Source organism: Amblyomma maculatum, chromosome 10 (genome assembly GCF_055883805.1).
Source record: "Amblyomma maculatum isolate TAMU_Amacu chromosome 10, ASM5588380v1, whole genome shotgun sequence".
NCBI lineage: Eukaryota > Metazoa > Arthropoda > Arachnida > Ixodida > Ixodidae > Amblyomma > Amblyomma maculatum.
In genome coordinates, this window is record NC_139353.1 from 131595096 (window position 1) to 131619289 (window position 24194).

Consider the following 24194-nt stretch of genomic DNA (forward strand, 5'->3'; position numbering starts at 1 on the left):
AACAGGCGAAGCAGCGCCGCATCGTCCATCGGTTTCAGCGCCTTCCCAACACGGCGGCTACATCCTCATGTGACGACTTGCTCACATTACAGCAGCCTTCAAGTCAGAATAACCTCACTACCATCGTCCGCAGAGAAATCGAGGCCTTGACTCCTGTTACACATACGTCACCTCCTGCACAGGCAACAATAGCTATGATAAAGGCTGTTGTCCGCCAAGAATTCGCTAATGTGGGCCTCGTTTCAAATCCTGCCCCACCACCCCCTGCACCACAGCCAATCCCAGTGGTTGCTGCTGCTGCCACAACCCCGCCCTACACACCGCGCTACCCTGCCCGCAATCCTGCGGAGTGGCGCACATCTGACGATAGGCCTATTTGCTTCGCCTGCTGTCGAGCTGGCCATACGTCCCGCTATTGCCGCAGCCGTCCGGCTCCCCCCTCTCAACCTTATTACAGCCCTGTCCGCCATAACTATTATGCACCACGACGCGTTTCTGTCACCCCAGCACATCCTCGTACTGAGAACATGGAGCAAGACCGTCGTCCTAGCCGTTCTCCATCGCCTCAAGCCCACCATTCCCGATCACCTACTCGTCGCCGCAGCTTGTCCCCAACGTACCAAGGCACCTACTCGGGAAACTGGGCAACGCAGCGCCCGGACGTGACGCTGCGTTACCAACCCGGACAGCCAACTGTATTTCGACCATCGCACCACGCCGCAACCTGATCAATGTCCTCGTATAGATCGAGTCCCTGTGCCCGCTCTCATTGACACTGGAGCCCATATTTCAGTTCTTAGTTCGTCGTTCCGCCAGCGCCTCAAAAAAGTTCTTACGCCCGCTAACACCTCTACAGTTCGTGTTGCTGATGGAAACACTGCTGCTATTATCGGAATGTGCACTGCACGCGTTAGCATCGCCGGCCACCACGTCCCTGTGCTCTTCGCCGACCTTATTACTTGTCCTCAAGACGTGATTTTAGGCCTAGGCTTTTTAACAGCCCATTCCGCTCTCATTGACTGTTCCTCCGGACTTCTGTGCCTAGCCCTGCCCTATTGTGTTCACGACCCCAGTGCTGACCAATCCCAGCCTCGCCTCCGCTCCAGTACATTTACTCGCCTACCTCCTGAGGCGGCAGTATACGTGCCCATGTCACCTTTTCCCTCCCTTCCTGACGGCGACTACGTTGTCAACCCCATCACCGACGTCACTCTACAGCGCAACATCGTCCTACCTCATAACATTGTACACTTCGAGAATAACCTCACCTACATTCCCGTACTCAACTTCAGCATGTCTTCATAAGTTCTCCCGGAGGGCATTTTCCTTGCCGAGCTGTCGCCTTTGTCCAGCTTTACTATTTCTGCAGTGCTGCCCGACCGTCACGCCGACGTACTTGCACAACCTGTCCCATCACATAGTCAGGAGGACCGCATCTCAGCCATGGTTGCCTCTGACCTGCGTCCCGAATATGCCAGCGCCCTTGCCGGCCTTTTGCGGTCATACAGCGACATTTTTGATTTCGGTCACGGATCCCTGGACCAAACGTCCGTCGTCACACATCGTATTGATACTGGAGATGCCCGACCTATTCATCGACGGCCTTACAGAGTTGCTCTTTCCGAACGCAGGATCATTCAGGAAGAAGTAGAGAAAATGTTGGCAAGCAACATTATTGAGCCGTCGAGCAGCCCCTGGGCGTCTCCGGTAGTACTAGTATTGGGGCAATGGCACAGTGTCTCACATAGAACGAACTGTTGTGGCCTCAACACTCGGTTAGAGCGAATGCGAAGCTGTCGGGCCCCCGTAGTTGACCCAGCCGGCGGTGTTTGGCTCCGTTTCGCTCGACTGCGAACCCGCGGCAGGCGAATTTAGCTCAAGCACCAGATCATCGACGGCAAAACTGGCGACAACAAAGCAGTACTGGGACTCGACCTGCAGAGCGCCTTCGACAAGGTGAAGCACTCAGCGATCCTGTCCCAAGTCTCGAAACTCAACATGGGAGAGAGATCATACAATTACATCAAAGACTTCCTCACGGACAGAACGGCCAAGCTCAGAGCGGGGGACCTCCAAGCACAGGAGAAGAAGCTGGGAAGCACAGGCACACCTCAGTGATCGGTCATCTCGCCGGTGCTTTTCAATCTCGTGATAATAGGAGTGGCCGAAAGGCTCAGGAACATCAAGGAAGTCCGACATACGATATACGCGGACGACATAACGCTGTGGGTGGAAGGGGGCAGCGATGCCCACATCGAATCCACCCTACAGGCGGCCGTTGATGCGATCGAAGACCAACTCGACGGAACGGGGCTCAGATGCTCGCCGAGCAAGTCGGAGCTCCTCGTCTACCCGCCCGTCAAGCACCGCAAACCTAAGAGCAGCCCGAGAGAGAACGAAGCAATCAGTCAAGACCAGAGAGGGAAACGCGATCCCAAGAGTAAACAAGGTCAGAGTGTTGGGGATGACGATAGAGACGCACGGCAGAAACGGCGAGACCGTCACCCGGCTCATTGCGAAAGCGGCGAAAGCCACGAGACTACTCAAACGAGTCACGAACAAGAAAAGTGGAATGAAGGAAGAGAGCCTGATCAGACTGATCCACTCGTTCGTCATATGCCACGTAGCGTACGTGGCGGCCTACCCCAAGTGGAACAAGAGCGAGAGAAACAAGATAGATATACTCATCCGCAGAGCCTACAAGACGGCACTGACTGTTCAAAACAACGAGCACCAAACGCCTCCTGCAGCTAGGGGTGCACAACGCGCTGGAGGAGATAGCGGAGGCACAAAGTGCCGCACAGCTTGAAAGACTGTCTACGACAAAGGCCGGCCGGAAAATCATGGACAACCTGGGAATTGTATATCAAGGCAGGGAGCAGACGCAGCTCTTCGTCCCCGATGAGATCAGGCGCAACATCACAGTGGACTCGGTACCGAAGAACATGCACCCGGAGTATAACAGAGGGAGGAGAGCAGCGAGAGCCAAGGCGCTGATAAACCAGCACGCGGCCGACACACACGCACGTTACGTTGACGCGGCTGAGTATGCCAGGATACACGGGTTCACGACGGTCGTCGTCGACGCGACCGGCACCGTTCGCACGACCGCCAGCACGAGATGCACCAAGGCAGAGCAAGCGGAGGAGGTGGCCATCGCCCTGGCCATCGCCGACCGCGACTACCACACAGTGCTATGCGACTCGAGGCAGGCGGTGAGAAATTACGCCAAAGGCAGGATGGCGAAAGAAGCTGTGCGCATACTGCAGGCAACCAAAAACGACGGTGGCAGCAGGCAAGTGAGAATCAAGTGGTTCCCGGCGCACGCGGGCGAGGCGTCAGACCGCAACGCCAACCACAACGAGACGGCACACGCCGAGGCGCGCGCGCTAACGGACCGCGCCTCGGTCGACTGGCCGCTGTGGTTCAGCACCAAAGACCGAATGAAGGACTACAACGAAATAACCAAGGTGTTCCGCCTAGCTCGCAGAACTCTTCCACCCCCTTGCTCGGGGCTCAGTCGAGAGCAAGCCATTTTATTCAGACAGCTACAGACGGGCTCACTCCCCAGTCCGTCGCTGATGCATAGAATGTATCCCGAGACACAACCGACAGACAAATGCAGAGTCTGCCTAACGGAGACAGCCGGCTTCGCACACATGCTGTGGAATTGTACCAAGTACCAGGAAGAAGCTAAGTCTGGGAGGATCCTGTCGCGACTGGAAGCAGCCACAGGGAGCGACAATCAAGAGGAGCAACTGTGGGCTGTCCAGCAGGTCATCGAGGCGCTGGCCCGGCAGGGAACCAGCGAGCCGGCCACGGCGAGCGGGGACCCAGGCCGCGCGGCCGGTGCCCAGAGGACGACGTAGGCCCCGTTCGGAGCGCGCGCGGGCGAGCGCGCGTTCTACTGCAGGCCCCGCATAAACGTTTTACCAATCCAATGCGCACTTTGTGTTCCCCTGACACGACGCGAACACAGAGCGCACAAAGCGTCCCTCGGCGCTCCTTTGCGGATAAAATAAAGTAAAAAAAGAAAAAGCGCGCGTTGAAAAATGAAAACGAAAAAGCGCGCGCGCGGTGACGACAGAGAAAGTGGCGCCGCCCGCGTCGCTGTGATGCATCCACGTGATCTGCGTCCGCCAATCCTGAAAGTCAGGCGTCTGCTCTGCCGGCTCAAACCAGTTCTCCATTTGTTGCTCCGTTGCCACCCCGCGCTCAGGGCATTGCGCCGTCGATTCTTTCTGTGCGATGGCACTGCGTTGACATCGTTGCCGCATCCGTGCCTTTCCCAGATCGGGGAGTTGAAGGCTGCCTGAACGCGCGAGCCCAAGGGCTTGACTTGCACCTGGTGCGATGGAGGACTGTACGCTGACCTCTCCAGGTGCTAAAAGGAAAGCTGTCGACATCGCAACGAAGATAGCCATTGTTAATGAACTTGCTCAAGGTGCAAAAACCTGCGAACTCGTGAAAAAGTACGGACTGTCGAAATCGACCATTTCGACCATTGCTAAGAGCAAGGAAAAGATTCTTGGTGCTACCGTGAATGCCGACCCGACGACTAGAAAGCGCCTTCGGAAGGCGACCTACGCGGACGTTGAGGACGCACTGCTGAAGTGGTTCGCTGACGCCCGGTCTCGCAACGTTCCAATCAGTGGACCGCTGATGCTCTCCAAGGCTAAAAACTTTGCCTTCCTTTTGGACTTTCCTGATTTGCTATTGTGCGTGAAGTGCGAGCCCTTCCTGACTGTCCTGAGACCGACGAGGACGATGACGAGGATGCTGCTCTACCGCTGGTTGCTGTGAACGCTTCAACCGCGATCGGTTGCATCGCGTCGCTTAAGGAACTCGTGTGCAGCAGAGGCCTTGGCGATGAACATATTACCGCGCTGGAAAAATTAGAAACGGCAGTGATGCGATCAGCTTTGAAGAAGCAGACATGCATCACGGAATTTTTTCAAAAATAAAGTTAACTTTCCTCTCGCTTGCTCTTTTTGCCCGTAATATAGGTGGTCCACTTACTACGAACTTTGGATATAACGAAGAAATGCCGCGTGACGACCAAGTTCGTTATAAGTGGGCTGGACTAGTAGTACAACTAATTTCCTGCCGCCGTTTGCCTCTTTTTGACCATTTGTGATTCAATTCACCTCCACACACTAATGACCAAAGGGCACTGTAGGTATATCTGATAAAAATAAATATATCCTCCTAAATAAAGTGCCATTTTTTATTAGAATTCTCGTGAAGTGTACGTATCCGTCACTCGGTGCAAGCTTTCTCCGCCATTTGGTGACGATGGGACTTGGTCTCAGCAGTCTCTTTAGCAGACATCCTTCAGAGCTCGAAGACTATCACGCGCATCACTCCGTAAAATCAATTCCCGAGGAAGTAGGAAAGCTAGCCTCTCCAAAACTTGCTCGAAGCCTGTGTGTACCTGACTGAACCACAGCACGGCAACCCGACAACACGAGCTCTGAGCCAATGGCAGCGGCATTTTCGGGAGCTGGGGTGAAGCTTTTGGGGACCGAAAAAGCTTGTTTCTATTTTTTTTTTAAACTGCTGGAGACACACAAAATGCAAAAAAGAGCTCTTTTAGCCTGCCTGCAATGTCAAAAAAGTGGTAAACGCCGTGTTTGAAATCCGTAGCTATCGTAAAAGCAGCTCAGTTCTACCCATTGATGAGTCCCCTCGCACGCTCACAACGCACATTTTTATCACTTCTTGTCTAATTCGAGGCTGGGGTTGGTGGACATAAAAAAGGAAGGCTTTAAGATAATAAAACAAGCAAAAACAAAAAATTCGACGAAAATCTCCAATTTTTTTTTTTTTTTTTTTCACGCGCGACTTTTTTTACTATCTAGCCCTGTAAACATCTCGAATTTAAATAGGACGTACAGTGCCCGGAAAAAACATTGCAAAAAGCGGTTTCCTTTTAAATGTCGGCCCCACAAATCCACACACTGATCGACACTGTCCGCGTAGTTTCCGCCTCCCGCCACGGAAGACTTCGCAATAGCCACTCTTGACGCCACGAGGTCATACGTATAGCTGCAGGTTTCTCCTTCATACTTTCTATACTCAAAATATAATAAATCTACTCACTATGCCCTTGCTAGGATTTTTTTTCTCTGTGCTTGTTGGTTGTACAAGTCAGCTAGCCTATGTTGCATTACTTTCGTCCGCAATTAACAGCTCGGTTTCAATGTTTCCGCGTTTCTACGAGCGCCACTGATATAGCTGATATTTTCAATATTGTGTAAATTTATAGCAGGCACACGTAATCTTACTAAATGCACACCTTTCTAGTTTTTTCAGAATATAAAAATTGGGTTCTTGTATGTAGTACCGCCTAACACCGCAAGGGCATCAAACAAAAACGTTTGTGGCCACTTAAGACTGTTTACACGTGAGAGTGCGAAAGCATCACTCTTTGTATAGCCAGAATTTCGCTGCTAGCATTCCTATAATTTATTTAAATTGTTTCTCCTAATGTGTTTGCGCTGCTGAATATCAGAACAGCGATTCAGTGTTTGGCGCCACAAATGGTCGAAAGTTTGAGTTTGCACGGCGTGGTAGCAAGACATATTGGAAGTGCATTCGAGGTTTCATCTGTGTTTATTTCATTCAGTGGTTTAGTGCGTAGACACCGAACATCATCAATCACTGCGCAGGCACTACCCCTGTACTCCCCGGGTGCATCCGACGATTATTATTACTACAACATCGGTAAGCATTCATAAAGTACGTTTAAGTTGAACCATTTATCCTTCGAGGCCTATGCGCTACGTGATCACCCGGCGTGCAGAGGGCCTGCATATGAGCTCAAATGTAGACTAATTTCACCAAATTATTTTATTGAATTACCCATACTTTCCAGCCATCCTACACGCCGACATCTCTATAGCAACCATAAAGTATTAAGTGACCGAGCGCAGCGCTGGTGCCGTTTCCGTGTCAGAAAGGGGAAAATATGAAACCGCCTATGTGAGGGCCCCTCACCTTTAGCACACCCGGTGCACCAGACTCCGCCGTGACCCTAGCAGTGTAACGGTAGGCGAGGCTTGGTACGAGGTACGCCACCTGCGTTGACGAACCCAGCGGTACGAATGTTTCAAAGCTTTGTACATGTGTTGGCAGCCACTATTTCTCGCGTTGAGTCTCCGTCCCTGTTTTCGCCGATTCAAGCGTAACAGGCGCATCATAAAAAACTGCTACAAGTCAAGATGGACGGAACAGAGCAAGCATCAATGTTTGATAAACACGTCTGACTTTCGGCGGCAGGATTGTATACCATTGTGCCGACTCTAGGGTAAAAGTAGCAGCTGCTATTGCATCGCAGGCTCTACACATTTTTCGTAGCTGTGATAGCAGCCATTACAGTGGCTCTCCTGGTAACCAACGCTTACTATAAAGACCACGTATGCGAAGTAGTAATCCGGAAACAACCACCTTTTCAAATAAAGTGAATGTCACTGGCACCATTATGGCCGCTGTTCCCTCGAACAATAAACTGAAAGCATCACATCAAACAGCGCGAAAAAACACTGGGACTAAAGAAAGGACGACACAAGCCGAGCACGGGCTCTCACCTAACATTATTCGCCATGGTACACTATACTTACACGCATGAGCGAACAAAATCACCGAAAAAGAAATTATTTTAAAACATGCAAAAGTATATAAACAACGGAAATGGCTCCGAGTTAAAATTCATGTTTGAGACAACAAAAGACGATTTACTACAATTTTAGAGATTAAAGTGAATAAGCATCATGTCTGCTGGCGTTGCTAGGTTCGACCAAGCCAATCCTCCGTAATAACTCAGGGCATTATAAGATAGGTAAGAACCCGGTACCTAAATCATGCCTCAAGAATGCCTTGATGTTTGCACATGATGTACAGCAGCTTTAAAGGCCAGGTCACCAGACTACGGAAAGCAGCCTACCCCCAACAACTGTTAGCACGCATCTCCGGAGAACTGGGTAAAAAATTAAAATTAGCACAGGCGCACCCTTTCCGACATAACAGGAATATGAAGAAATTAGTAGTCATTTCGAATATTACCCGCCTCTTGCATGGTCTGAAGAATATGGCTAAGTGGCATCAGGTAGATGCCTTTGTATCTGCTCCGATTAAATTTGCACGCATATTCAGCAAGCTCAAAGCTCCGAACTGTGGTGGTCGTAACGGCTGCACTACACGCCATGCAGAAACTTATGTTGAATGCACCAGAGACGTCGTGGCGCCAACTACATAGGACAGACAGGACGATGTCTCAACACACGCATTCAATAGCACAGCAACAATGCAAGAATTAAAGAAAACAATCCACGCCTCGCGGCGCACTGACTCACGTGCGAGGGGCACTCACTATTATTCAGAACTAAATTGTATAGGCACTTCGATAAGACAACGCTAGAGGTGGTTGAATGTTTTCACGTAACAAAACATTGCTACACTTGTATCAGCAAACCCAACACTTTTCTAACCGGCAAAGAACTTGCATATCTAGACACAAGATGAGAAGCGGTGGTCTACTTTTCATGTCCGTTGTTTATATATATTTTGCGTGTTTTTAATCCCTTTCATTCCTTCTGTGATTTATTTCGCTCCTGCGTATAAGTATACTGTACCGTAGCGAATAACGTTGAGAGTCAGCGCTCGTCGTGTACGTCGTTCTTTCTTCTGTCCTCTTGTTTTCTCGCAATGTTTCATGAGACGGATTGTTACAAATTCCCAAATCCCTCTGCTTCTAAACCTGGAACCAGAAGTCTGCTGTGTTTTTTTTTTTTAATAAGGGTGCTAGAAATTATCTTCATAAAAGATTTCGTCTTTTGTTGCGACAGTGAGTTCTACAGGTCTCTTTGTACAAGCAGTGTTGGATTACATCATCAAGACTCCGCCGAGTGAGTGCAACCTTGCGTCCATAATTTATAGTCCCGTATGTGTGACCGTAGTGTGTACTGGGCGCTCAACGTGACCGCCCGTGAATGGAAAAGAAAGTTCATGAGAATACCAGTGCTGTAAAAAACACTTGCGATAAAACATGTTTTTTTTTTCGATGAAATTCCATGTTGCTTGTTTCTCTCGGAGCACGGAGTTATAGTAAACAGATAGGTAGGTAGGGATTATAATTACACGTGCTCTTTGCTTTCTAAAAGACCAGACAATGAAACGTATTTTTCGAAATGTACTCACGTTTTAATTTACATACTAGTTTTAACTTTTGTAACAGGAATATTTCACATTTCTTAACATGTTTTTATTACAAAGGCATCGACAATATTGTGGAACATTTAAAACTTTGAAAGCTAAAAGAAAACACAGTACTAGGGGTTTTCTTTCCCTTGGCATGGGACATTTATTTTCTTACCGCTAAACTATGACAGGAGGAAAGGACGTTAAAATAATGTCAGGGCACGCCGAAGATCCCCAGGTGGTCGAAATTACTCCGTAATCCTCCGCTATGACACCTCTTTCCCTTTTTCTACTTTCACTCCAACCTTCCGCCCTCCGCTTACGGCACGGTTCAGGTTTCCACGGAGAAAGCGTGGCCGATACTGTGCGTTTCCTTTCATATAAACAAACTCAATTCCGGAAGACCTGTTTTTCACATTCATGTTCATCCTACTTTGTGGTAATATCAACCTTCATTGAAATACCATCCTGGTCAAAAGCACGTTCTTCTCTCGCACACTAAGCCCCTTCTCAGAGCTCGACCGCAGTCAACGATAGGGGGATACTCAGCCTGCGTGGTGGGCTTCTGCAGCCGGTACTGGTCTCCGCCGTGGACGATCATGGTGAGCCTGCTGAGAGGCCGTGAAGCCTGCAGGCGCACGTGCACCGCCAGCTGGGGTCCCAATCCCTGCACCTGTGCCGACAGCTCGAGCAGCACGGCGCCGCAATCGGCCGCATCAGCGCTGCGCACCGGCGCCGTGGCGCCCAGCACGGCACGGTGGTACTGGCGCGCCGCCGTCAGCCGCAGTCGTAGGAGGTCCCGCAGGAAGCCCCGGTGCATGGCTGCAGCAGAGAACCGACAGCTTGGTCTAAGTGTACTGAGTACGAAATGTCGACAAGGCGAAACGTTTGTTTAGAACGTAAAGTAGAGAAGCGCGAAGCATAAATATTTGGAGTGTACGTAACATAAGAACACCAGCCGTCAGTAAAATGAAGATCAAACTCAGCGCTTGCCCATAAAGTCGAGATACCAAATTTATGATAGCATTCGCTGAGAAGACTACGACAATTGCTCGCTTCGCAAACTACGAAAGTGAAAAGCGGACTCAATGAACAAATTTTTACGTTTATAACATAAAATATACATTAGGAATGAAAATATTGGCATAGTCACCTCGTTTAAAGCTTATAAAGCATCCGTCAAAGCGATTTCTTCACGAATTAACCAGCCCAAGCGGCAGCTGGCGTTGAATGCAAGAAACATTCCATGATGGCAGAATAGCAGACGCCTTTCACAGTCCTATAATGGAAACTCATTCGTATAGCTCTCGTGCAACCATATACAAAAAAACGAGGCGAAACCAAAGCTATCAGTGCATATCGGTGCTAGTGCATGATGCATGTAACGTACGTTCTGTAACAAACCTCATAAATCAATTGTGCTTGTTTCATTTGATAGATGAAAATAAAGAAACAATTCGTCGAAGGGGGCTCTGAAATGCACTACCGTAGCACACACTCATCGCACCAAGAGTTCGCCTGGTCGGTTAAGTCCCACGAATAAGAAAGCCAACACGGGCATCTGATTTTCATGTTTCATGGCGCACGTTTTAAGGTGATACCATTATGTGCCACTGCTACTTTTAGTGAATTCCATATTACCCTAAAGTTGTTTTCTACCTTCTTCGCCCGGTATAATAGCGTGTTTGCAGTAACCGTTCACTGGATAACCAGCGCTTTCGTTTTGTCGCTCTTCAAATGTCCCAGTTTTGCGCGGTGGAATCTAAATTTATTTTATTGAAAGTGGTCAAAAAAGAACGGGGTGAGGCATCATGCCGACCGACTTCACTCACCGACCGAGTGCTCCCTCTCCCGCATGGTCTGGTCCACAAAGAGCTTGGTCTTCTTTGGTAGACTCCAGCGGGGGCCGCCCACAGGTGCAGTAGAGGCCTCACGGGAGGACTCCAGGAGCTGGGCGTTGCGCCGCAGAATCAGCACCGTCAGGCTGCCCGCTGCGACCGAGGTGCAGTTCAGTTGCCTGATATCACCATACGCTGCTCACCTTCAATACTCTGTGATATTGAAAACACAACAAACACGCGCACTCCTGCCCTGAGGACAAGACACCATAACTCCCACTATGCCACCTCAACACAGCTTCCTTCGGTTTGTCACTGTTTTAAATGGCAGCATAAGTGTCCCGTGTCGCAGAAAACCCAATTGAGATTAAAAAACCCGGTTTCATCATTGGTAGCCAAGAGCAAATCATCCTGATTGGTTGACAGGGCCATGACGTCACAGCCACATGATTTCGAGCGGCAAGTTTAAACAGCCCACAGCGCTCTCGTTATGAATGTGATGTCATGCGTGAAATGAACTTGATTAGAACATCGCATCAAGTGCAACATAACAGTTCCTGCACGTCACAAATATTTCAACTTTATAACAGCAATTTCGCGTAAAGAAAAATTCCAAGAAAGCGCCCGGTTTTGAACCTTATTTGTCGTTGTACCTTGCCAGCTGTTTCTCTGAAAAAGCCTCGGCCACGATCGCAAAGAATTTTAAGAAGGTGAAAGCGAAGCCATCGTCTTACAGGCAGCAAGCTATCGCTTGGTTAGACGATCACAACCTGAAGGCTTTAAGTTCGAGGGTGAAGGCAGCTACCGACGCCAACTTGGATGTTTTCTTCTCGGCGAAGACGCACAAGACGGACATACCTTTCAGGACCATTGTTTCAGAACGTCGAGCATGGCAGTACGAGATTTCGGGATTTTTGAAGAAACATCTAAAGATGTTAAAAGTTAAGGACCCATTTTTGATTCCGAGTTCTTCTAAGGTGCTAGAATTTTTAATGGACAGAAATCCGGGTAGGTGCTCTGCAATGAGCATTGATGTGGAGGACTTATATTATTCTTTGCCGCAGGACGGACTTCTGAGGTGTGTGCAAGACTTCATCACTGTTGATAATGATGAACTGGCATTCATTAATGCGTGCGGTATATCGGTTGCTAGTTTCTTGGAGCTGTTATCCTTTTACCTTAGTTCCACTTTCGTCTGTTGGCAAGGCAGTACGTACATCCAGAAGTCAGGGGTATGCATTGGGTCGCAGGTCGCTCCTGTGCTCAGCGACATTTTTCTGTCTAAAGTTGATACCGCATTGAAGCCAGGTTTCGATGCCATCGGTATAGTAGCGTTTCGCTACTTTGATGACTACCTTATTTTCTTGGATAGGGATGGTTTCGATAGCTTGGCGCAAGATGTGTTACGAATGTTCAAAGAGCAAGGTCAGGGTCTGTCTTTTACGTATGAGTTTCCTAAAGATCATCATATACAGTTTCTGGATTTGGACTTGTGCTTTGAAGACAATCACGTGTGTTGGAGCTACAGCCCCAGGTCAGGGAAGCCTCTGCTTAGCTTTGAATCGGACCACTCGAGGTTGGTAAAGAATGGGTTGGCGGTCGCATGCATCAAGTCCGCATTACGTAAATCTTGCCATCACCGTGTCGAAGATGCTTTTTCATAACAAATTTCGAAGTTGTTGGCGGCAGGCTTTACAACTGTCCATCTCGCTCGTCTGTCAGAACGTGTTTTAACACGATTGAGGAAGAGTAAAACGGTGCAGGGAGCTGTTGGTGTGGCGACGCGGCGAAAACAGGTGGCTGCCATACCTTACCTCCACGGCGTTTCTCACCGACCTAAGAAACTGGCGGCAAGGTACGACGTTGACGTTGTATTTACAGCGAGAAACAAGATAAGAGCCTTGTGCGCTAGAGTTAGAAAGGGGCTCGACAGTGTACCTCGTGATAGTTTTCGTTGTGCAGTGTCACATAAGAAAAAGTTCACCACCTGAAAAAGAATGCGGTCTACCACGTTCCGCTGAATTGTGGCCGGTGCTACTACGGGCAGACAAGCAGATGTCTAAATGTGCGCCTGACGGAGCATTCCAATTCTCTGGGAGGGAAGACGAGTTCTAATCTTGCGCTACATGTGCAATCCCGAGAGTGTAAGTCGGAGCATGACCCGTCCCTTTGTGCGCCTGACTTCAATAATACGGGTGTAGTTTACAGCAATGGTAATCAACTCTGCAAAGAGTTGATTGAAGCATTTTACATTGCTAAAGCCGAGGACAAGTGTGTGGCTAAGGCGTCGGTTAGCTTTCATTGTAAGGAATTTCATCTATTAGAAAAGTCGTTAGTTAGGCCTTGACTTGGAATTGGCTTTGAATTTTCTTCTTCATCATCTTCTTCCCAATTTCCTGCCATTCCACCGGTTGGGTTGTGCGCGAGCTTTTCGGAAGGAGTCTTCGTTATTTTCTTCTTATCAATAAACATTCAGTTGATAGTCCAGCCTTGTCCTGTCCTCCTCTTTGCTGTGTCTCGTCTTTTGGCTGGTGCAGTATGAACCTACGCCCTCAGGATGCGGACCAGCCGCATTGCCAACTATGCTATGCAAGATAATTGTTCTTTATTACCAGTTCAACTTTGAGCTCGCATTATACACACACTCGTGTTTAAAATGCGTCACATGGTTCGATTGGCGCGTGAGAGTTAAAAGCTCCTCAACGCCATGAGGTCTTTCAACGTAATGAACCACACAGGCTAGTCATATTGCTCATTTAACACATCACGAATATACGCGACACATTCAATAAAGTTATCTTCACTGCACTCACGTCAACCTCTGCGTAGGATATAGCAATATGAGTTTTCCCCATTGCATGCAAGATTAGTAGCATAAGAATATCATAGGGCACGCCTTCTTCACTTTCAAATGGAAAAAACGGATGTCATGCGGTTTTAAAGACATCCTTTATTATACTACCTTTCAGGATATCCCAATAAGCAATTCCATTGCAGCAATCTATAAAAATATAATCAATGGTTTTAGTACACCATGCAAGATATCCCTGTACGCGCCGAAAACAAGTGGAATTTGCAGATATATGTCCTGTGGCCTTGCATGTAAAGGGGCATCTTACGGCTGTACTCTAAGAAAAGTACATGTAACTAGAAAGGCGACATTTACGAAAGCAACAATTAGTCCAGTGGCAAAGTGCATGCCGCCATTTCTAGTGGCATCATAGCACTGGCATTAGGCGGCCACAAGAACCCTACGCAATTTTATGTGCATCATCATCATCACAATCATCATCACCCGGACTATACCCACTGCAAGGCGAAGGCCTCTTCGATTTTCCTCCGATTTACCCAGTCTGTGCTAGCTGCATCCACTTTACCCCTGCGAATTTCCTAACCTCATCCGCCAACCTAACTTTCTGCCGCCACCTGTTACGCTTACCTTTCCTTGGAACTCAATTAGTTACCCTTGGAGGCCATCAGTAGTCCTCTTTTCGCACTACATGTCATGCCTATACTCATTTCTTCTGATTAACTTCAACTAGAATGTCAGTAACTTGAGTGCTATTTCCGTGGCCCACTCTGCACGTTGCCTATCTCATAACGTTACACCTACCATTAGTTGTTCCATAGCCCTCTGCATTGTCCTCAACTTAAGTAGAACCCTTTTCGTTAACTCCATCTTTCAGTCCCATAGGCGAGTATCGGTAGGATGCAACTGTTATACGCTTTCCTCTTGAGTGATACCGGTAATCTGCTAGTCATAATGATTTAGTACCTTCCAAATGCGCTCCATCCCAATCCAATTCTCCTAGTTATTTCCCTTTCGTGGTCCGGATCTGCGTTCACTACCCGCCTTTAGTAGACATATTTGCCGGGCGCCTCAAGCGCTTCGCTACCTAATTGAAACTTCTCTTCTTTTCCCAGGCTTTTCAACGTTACCTTAGTCTTTTCATATTAATTGTAGGCCTATCTTTCTGCTTCTCCTGTCAAGATCATTAATCTGACTCAGGGCTCTTAAAAAACGTCTTTCGATCAATTTAGTTGCGAGTGCTCCCCTGAGTTACTTAACAAGGCAATGTCATCAGCGAATCGCACATTACTCAGATATTCTCCATCCACCCTGATGCCTTACAGCTCTCATTGTATGTCTTTGAATACACCTTTTAAGCAAGCTGTACATACAACTGGGGAGATCGTGTCTCCTTGTCTAACACCTATCTTAATTAGAAGCTTATATTTTTCTTTATGCGGAACTATATGGTTGATGAGAGATAGTATATATATCTTCCAGTACTTTCGCTTATACCTACACCCTAATCTCGCAATGCCTGCATGACTGCTGAGGTTTCGATCGGGTCAAATGCTTTCTCGTATTCAATGAATGCTAGGTATAGGGGCTGGTTCCTATTCGAGTACATTTCTATTACCTGGTTGATAGTGTGGATGCGATTGATGGTAGCGTACTCTTTCCGAAATCCTGCTTGATGCTTTGGTTAATTAAAGTCTAAGTTTGACCTGATCCTATTAGCGATTGCCTTAGTACATACGTTGTACGTAACGGACAGTAAGCTGATGGATCTGTAATTTTTCAAGTTCTTAGCGTCCCTTTATGAATTAGGATAATGTTAGCGTCCTTCCTTGATTCCGGTACTTTCGATTTCATCAGGCATTGAGTATAAAGATGGCCAGCTTTTTTAGCACGATATCCTCTCCGTCCTTCAACAAATCTGTAGTTATCTGATCCTCCCTAGCTGCTTTCCCCCTTTTCATAGCTTCTAAGGTTTTGTTAACCAGTTCTTCGTTACTAGCGGAACGTGTGATTGCTCTTTATTACAGCCAATTTCATTCTTCTCCTGACTACTATGGCTACTGTAGAGGTGCGTGGAGAACTCCTAGGCTACCTTAATTATCTTGTCCATGTTAGCGACATTGCCTGCCTTGTCCTCCAGTGCGCACATCTGATTTTTGCCTATGCCTATTTTCATCTTTACCGCTTTTAGGCTACGACCGTTCTTTAGAGCATACGCGACTGCCCAAACACGTGGCGCGAGTTAGCAATATAAATTGCACCGCTTTGTATTTTAAGCACAGCGCACAGACTGCTAACGCTTCAAGTTCTTAAAACGGAGCGTAGGTGTCCAAAAGTTTCTTTTATTCTCAACAGATTTCTTCTATAAGTTCTACTCCAGTCTAGTCTCCAGTATCGCCACGTTCCCGTTCGGACAACGACATATGAGTCTGCGGCTGACAAATCTGTCTTGACTGGTCATTTCAGATTAGTCCTCTTGTTCCTCGAGGAGCACAGAACGAATACGAAAGTAACGTAGTGAACAATGCTGCTAAAACTTTACTCCACTCGACACGCGCGAGTGCCACCCGTGTTAAGGCGAAAGCCTTAATAGACTCATGAGTGTTTGTCCACGAGAAGTGTTACACTTCGCAAGATTGTGCGGGTAACGCGAGATTGTTACGTCATCAAGTGGTGACGTCATCGGTCATGCCGGACGAGATGTCATGACCGCATACGACGTCATAATGACGTCGCATCGAGTCGTTTCTAATTACCGAAACTGCGGCATCATGACGTCACGTTCGGTCATGCCGATGATATCACCAAGCGAATCACGCATATAAGTAGCTGACCCCGCACCGGGCGTCCGATCTAGACGTCCGGGCTGCATCTTTCATTTGGCACTTCCTCGATCGCCGCATCACACAGCAACAGAAGCCCAGGCAGTAAAGCAGAAATCTGCGGCGTTTCAAACACAGACTCTCGCCTCATCGCATTTTAGTGGTGCAAAGAGCTTTCAAAAGGTTTTTGTCGTCACCTTATTTCGCGCCATATTGATCACAACGCTTCCGATTAGTATTAGGATTGGCGTACGTTCTGGGAAAACCAGACTTCAATCAGCCTGCTTCTTTGTGAAGAGATAAAAACGTTGGAGTCAGGACGATACGTTAGTTAATTAAAGCCCTGTCGTCGAAAGCGGGTGGCTCTGTAGAACTCTGAAGTATGCCGTCTTCACTTGAAATGCTTCTCCTTCATAACATCCACAGTACCGTTCCTATAGAACTCAATGAATTTTGCTTGATTGTAGACTCACCGGTGCCCACCATGACTAGCGCGTTGTCCTCCCTGCCCAGGCGGCCGAAGTGGATGGCCGACACGGCGTCCCTGGTGTTGAGCACATGCATTGGGGCTCCGTCAGCCGCACCGTAAAGCACCACCCGGCGGTCGGAGAGGGCCACAGCAGCCGATTGGCACACGCCAGGCCGGCAGACAGCGGCCACCGCCAGGGGCTGCGCGCCCAGTGCAACGTTCCAGAGGCACTGGCCCTACGGGAGGAGGAGTCGATGAAGAACGCCCTATTTTCAAAAACTGCCAAATCAGTGAAATTCTGACCTGATCCATTGAGGCACCTGTAGCAGTTTAGGCTTCGGAGTGGAGAGGAACACAGTGCCATTGCGAAACCGGTGCTACTTTGTAGATGCGGAAACATTCAATATGGCCGGACGGTCGGTTCAGGCAACGAACCGAGAGTATGTGTATTTATATAATTTTACAGATACATTTTTTTTTCATATTTTCTCAAAACATGCTACATGAGAGAAAACAGCCTTACAAATCCCACGCCCCACGGAATACTTATTAATGCGAAAGCCTTCACATGTCATGTTGGCGAGGCCAAACCGTGGACGCAATAAATGGACGCAAACATTGGCGCCACAATGGCTTAGTGCGGTGCTGATGGTGTTGGTGAAAACATCTAATGAAAAACATTAGCACATGAGGGCCATTTGCATGAGTGAAGTCCTTAGTCAGAGACCCCACTGGGCAAAGCTGCCGGCCTTGACCGTTTGGCCACAGCCCGCTGAGACTCGCTATGAGCAGCTAAGCAGGGCCGCCTCCCATGCCTCTCGAGGGGTGGGGAGAAGAGGGTGGAGTTTTTCTGACATGCTCCCACCATGTGGTGGATATAAAAACTCTCCCCACAGCGTGGGCACCGCCGATCTATCTTATCATCAAAATGCCCTGCTAATGAAGGACACATGTCAGCAGGTGCCTCAGGGTTTGTTCGTCCACCTTACTCAGCTCTTTTGCTGGAGCTGGGAAAAGCTGACGTTGTTGGCGATAATTGATAAAGAATTTCTCGAAACCGCTTCAACAGCTGTCTAGGCTCGGAACCGGAAGAATCATGTGTGAGGAGCTCGGTAATGAAGGGCTCGGACAGACGCGTGAACGGCATACGTGCGTTTCATGGGGGTGTTTACAAAGAGAAAACATTGTGAAAGTGCAGCGCCATAAGTGATTGCTCATATGGTTCAATGTTACCCAAAGAACAGATAAAATAATTGTTGCATGCCAAGTTGTGAGTACTGATGCAGTGCTAGACAACACATTGCGAGGTTTGATGGAAATGATCTTTTCATTCTAGAGAATTATGGGAAGCAAATTAGTGGTATAAAGAACCTCTTGTGCATAAGCAGCTAGATAACTTTATGGGATGATCAATTCGACGCTTTATGTTATTGATTTATGCTAAAAGATATTTTGTAAAGTGGAATAACAACAAACCTCCTAGATTAAAATGAGCAAGAATGAAATGGAGTTGTAGTGTATCTGCTAAAGTGGCGTGAATTAGTTGTCATAGCTAGTCTCTCACGGCATTTGGGTGTTCCAGTACGAGATGAATTAATATGTTTATGAATTAATAAAATCATTACGTCGCAGACAACTGAAAAATGTATTAACATTGTTGATTACGCTTTCAAATGCAATGTCACTCAGATAGTGTGCGGTAAGGAGATTATAAGTACAGGTTACAGTCATGATAGTGTATTCGCTAAACTTTCATTCGGTTAGCAGTTTATTGCACCAATAAAAACTTCCGCAAAGCCTTATTGAAGCATGGTAACATCATTATTTATTTATTTATTTATTTATTTATTTATTTATTTATTTATTTATTTATTTATTTATTTATTTATTTATTTATTTATTTATTTATTTTTATATACTGTCAACCACAATGGGGTTTTTACAGAAAATGCTAGTCATTGATTAATAAATGCATTTAAAGTACACGCAAAACGAGATTTCACTTATATAAGTTAGGAAGCAGGACCTTGAGGAAATTCAGAATGTCAGTTAACAAAAAAGGAGTTATGGAGACAAATTGTAAACGAGAAATAAGAAATCATTCGATCTTTTTTCAAGAATTTGGGGTCAATATTTAGGTGAAGTAATTTAAGCAAAAGCATATCATATGGCAAACATTATCGAATGCTTTTGAAACTTCTAAAAGGATGCTAGCAATGAATTATTGAGTGCATAGTTGATGCAAGCTACTTGTGAAGGAAATGAATATGACTTGCAGAAATCATGCCTTGCTGACGAAAGAAAAACGAATTGCTGTCAAGAAAGTTGATAAGTGGGGTGAATATGATATGCTCCAGCAGTTTTCACATGCACTACTTTTAAATATTAAGCAATGTTTGGCCGCAGATTTCTTCTCCCGGATTTATTAAGTGGAATCATGTTTCCAAATTCTTTATTATGTCGGGATTTTGACGGGATTTTGACGATGTCCAATAACTGCTAAAAAATATGTATTCAAATACCTAAGCTGCAAGCACAAATGTTCTTTACGAATTTCGTATTCTAGACTGGAGTGATCGAGTTGTTAATTCGTCGAGAAACATCAGATGGTTCAACAGACACATTACGAAACAATTCTAATGACGCACATCAGGAACATTGGTGCCTCCCTGAGCACTAAAATAACAAATGGCAAAACTTAGACGCATTAGTCTTGAGTACCACGAATGTTTGCCCCACAGAGTCACCCCCTTCTATCCTTTAAAGGCCTCTCTTTCATTGAATGTCTTTGTCTCTAAATTTTGTGAACCACAAGAACGGAGGAGCTTCGAACTCGGCTGCTGCAAACGCCGTCACCTTGAGCGAGTAGGCACGCAGGCGTCTGTCGGCGCAGGCGGCTACCAGCTGTCCCGGCTCGAGGTGGCAGAGGCCTACGGTGGGCGCACCAGTGTCCACCAGAGGGCGCGCTGCCTTGTGGCCCCTCTTCACCAGCAGCAGCCGATCGTCGCGGGTGGCCAAGGCCACGTGGAAGTCCACGTCGAAAGCGCCCTGCGCGTCCAGGCAGCACGTGGCACCCGGAACCTGCCCGGACAAAGAATTAAGGCAAAAGGCGGAAATTCAAGGCAACACCATTTGCAAAAAACAAAAAGGGCATTCTGTTCAAAAACGCCTACGTTGTCCAAAAATATTACTACATTAACTTGCGCATCACCTCGTGTTGCAAAATGCACTCCTCATTTGCGCAAGAAAGCAGTAATTATAGCGGCTGCTTCTGGCTTGGGAGCTGGCAGGCCGCGTCTCTGTATGTCAACGAAGCAGAACAGGCTGCACAGAAAAGCAGCATACTTTCAGCCTGACTCATGCAACTAAGCGGACTGACAGGCGTTAACGATTTTGCTAGGCTCTGACCCTCGGGATTAGTCTAGAAGGAAAACGGGGAGAAGGGGAAGCGGAAACACAAGTTAGAGAAGTTTACAAGGCTCTGTGCCTCCTGAGCGGGGGGAAGGTGGCGAAAGAAGGGAAGGGTATCCAAAATGGGGGGAGAAGCAGCGCTGAGACTAGGGGCAAAGCACGAACACAGGGCCGGTGTTGTTTCTGTCTTACACAGAAATGTTGAAAGATGTTGAGGAATAGAAGAGGACCCAGGATGGAACCTTGCGGTACATCATGAAATAGCTGTAGACAAAGGGGGGAGGGGGGAGTGGTTAATTGCAAAAACAAACTGATGGCGTCCGGTTAAAAAGCTATGTAGCCGATTAAAGACTAGGTGGTTAACGTTTAGCCGTAAAAGTTTCAATAAAAGTCGGTTATGGGGAACTTTATCAAAAAGTTTCTCAAAGTCTAAAAACAGTGAACAGTGTATATCAAGGTCCAGTTGGCAGCTGATGTCGTTAGTGACAAGTGTGAGTTGAGTATCACACGATACGTTCTTAAGAAATCCATGCTGACTTGGCCGGAAGAATTTGCTAGAAATAATTAACCACGTTATTTGGGAAAAGATGACATCCTTCATTACTTTGAAAATACGCTTGTAATAAAAATCAGGAGGTAGTCAAGGCAACAAGTCGAAGATCTTTTTTGGGGGAATGGACTCTAACCGCAGTTTCTTTCGCTCCATCGGTAATATTGCTGAGCATCGTCAAGACATCGTTACTTTATGAGCGTTTACTTGCATTTCTTATATATATATATATATATATATATATATATATATATATATATATATATATATATATATATATATATATTGTAGTGAACTACACGAGGATATACGAAGACAAGGACGAAGTAGGCGAGAATACCACGAAGACGAGGATAAGGACGACAAAGTGCCGCTGCGCTGCTCGAGCTCGCTTGTGGAAGGCCTAGACTGGCTGTGCTCTTGTGTGGTTCTTTGTGCAACTTGGAGAGGGCTATTATCCCTGTTAAAGGACAGTAAACACCCCCTTTCACTTGGTGGAGGTCAGGATTTCCTGCCGTCCTGGAGCTTCGAAGCCGCACACTCCCGACACAAGCAATGACCGACGCTACCACCCCCAGTCCAACCGGCCCCTCATCCGCCGTGTTTTGCGCTGGAGCTTTGCGCCAGCGTGATCCTCCTATCTTCAGCGGAACCGGCGACAACGACGTGGAAGATTGGCTGTCATCATATGAGCGGGTCAGTACGCACAACAAATGGGACGACGGTCTCAAATTAAATAACGTGATATTCTACCTGACGGACGTTGACAACCTGTGGTTCCGCAACCACGAGGCCGATATCTCCTCTTGGTCTGCTTTCAAGACTACTTTTTCCGATATCTTCGGTAGGCCTGCAGTGCGCAAGCTGCGCGCTGAGCAACGCTTGCGCCGCCGTGCACAGCTACCCGGCGAAACTTTACGAGTTATATTGAAGATGTTGTAGATCTTTGCAAGCGCGTGGACGCTTCAATGACAGAACAGGCCAAGATTAGTCATATTTTACAAGGAATCGACGATGACGCGTGCCAGATGCTTATGGCCAGAAACCCAGCAACCGTGGTCGACGTCATCAATGCATGCCAAAATTTTGAGGAATTACGCAAGCGCCGTCAAATCACTCGTTCTTCGCTCTCACACCAGGAGCCTCTTGCAGCTTTAACAGCTGACGCAGAACAGTCCCCCTTGCTGCAACAAACCAAGCAGTTCATTCGAGAAGTTGCCCGTCAACTGTCCCCCCATCGTCCTGACGCTTCCTCTTCTTTGGCGCCAAAGTTGCAGCAAGTCATCCGCGAACAAGTCGCAGAAGCACTTCCTACGCTTCCTGAAGCTCCTGCCGTCGCTCCTTTGACATACGTCGGAGCACCACTACAATATACCCAACCGTCTGTCCCAGCCCCTTTGACCTACGCGGCAGTGGCTGCGCGGCCTCCGCCTGAGCCGTTACCACCCGTGCAGCCTGTCCTACGCCATGCACCGCTTCCTCAAACGGCTCCGCTTCATCCTGCGACTCCGCGCTATTACAACCCGTGGCGTACTTCTGACAATCGCCCAATTTGTTACTACTGTGGTTGCCCTGGACACGTGGCCCGTCGGTGCCGTCGCCGCATGGCTGCGCGTCCCGAGCCTGCGTCTTCGGAGTACTCCCCACCGCTGCTTCGTTCTGCTCCGTCTTCTCCTGCATACGCCGCCGAACAGCGTTCGTACACGACCAATCGTTCTCCTTCTCCACGTCGCAGGTCACTGTCACCAATGCGCCGGCGACCACCCCCTGCTGATGAGGGAAACTAAGCTCCGTGGTTCCTGAGGCAAGAACTGCGTACTCTGCGAAAAGCTCAAGGCCTCATATTTCTCCCACGAACGTTATAATGATTTCTATCGATGGTCTGTCCGTATATGCGCTGGTCGATACGGGTGCTGCAGTGTCAGTGATTCATGAGCAACTCTGCCGACGATTACGAAAAGTTACGACGTCATTTAACGGTTTGTCACTCCGCACTGCCAGTGAAGAGAGAATTGCACCTTTAGCAGCATGTACAGCGCGTGTCGTCATTGAAGGTATTTTGTACAGTGTCGAGTTCGTAGTTTTGTCATCTTGTTCCCACGACGTGATCCTCGGATGGGACTTCTTGTCTAAACATAACGCCGTGATCGATTGCGCCCGAGCTGAAGTAGAATTTTCTGCACTGTGCGACGCACTTCCCGACGACAACCGTTCAGTGTGTCCTCAAAAGCTCACCATCGCTGAAGATGTCGACGTAGCACCAGAGGCTTGTGCCCTTGTGCCTCTTTTGTGTCCTGCTGTGTCAGACGTTAGTGTTTTATTTACGCCGTCTGCATCCTTCATCCACCGCAAGCACCTGCCGCTGCCATCTGCTGTTCTCGATGTTCACGGTGGCTTCACGAAGCTACTCATCTACAATCCGTCTCCGCACCCGATTACTCTGCTACGTGGGGAATCTCCGGGTTCTATTCAACCAGCCCACCTTCTCTCTGACCTGGACGCCTCCGAGACCTACCGCAGCAACTACACTGATGCTCTGCAGTCCGATCCGACTCCTGATTCGTTGCCAGACGACTTCTTCCGAACCGCCATCGATGACGCTCTTCCTTCCACCTACCGGACTCAGCTTGTGGCCCTTTTACAGACATTTCGCTTCGCCTTCGACGCCGCCCACACACCTCTCGGTCGTACTTCCACAGTCGCGCATCACATTCAGACCGGCTCTAACTCGCCTTTTCGACAGCGCCCCTATCGTGTGTCAGCGGCAGAGCGTCGCGTGATCAATGAGGAAGTTGAGGACATGCTACAACGTGGTGTAATCCGTCCGTCACAAAGCCCCTGGTCTTCACCAGTGGTGCTAGTGAAAAAGAAAGATGGCTCGTTTCGCTTTTGTATCGACTACCGGCGCCTCAACAAAATTACCCACAAGGACAATTACCCCCTTCCGCGTATAGACGACGCTCTTGATTGCCTCCAAGGTGCCGAGTACTTTTCATCTCTTGATTTACGTTCAGGTTACTGGCAAGTACCAATGGCCGCCTGTGACAGAGAGAAGACCGCATTTGTGACGCCGGATGGCCTCTATGAATTTAATGTG

General features: G+C 48.0%; 1 protein-coding gene across 1 annotated transcript in view; it reads right to left on the bottom strand.

The window, feature by feature from the left end:
• Window positions 1-9670: 9670 nt before the first annotated feature.
• BBS1 (Bardet-Biedl syndrome 1) overlaps window positions 9671-24194 on the bottom strand; it is a 35659-nt gene continuing 21135 nt past the window's right edge. The window contains exons 7-10 of the mRNA XM_084581575.1: window positions 19993-20217; window positions 17141-17372; window positions 11031-11189; window positions 9671-10020 (exon numbers count right to left, since the gene is read on the bottom strand). Of these exons, the coding sequence (XP_084437701.1) occupies window positions 9671-10020; window positions 11031-11189; window positions 17141-17372; window positions 19993-20217 (966 nt within the window). The remainder of the gene's footprint in view (window positions 10021-11030; window positions 11190-17140; window positions 17373-19992; window positions 20218-24194) is intronic.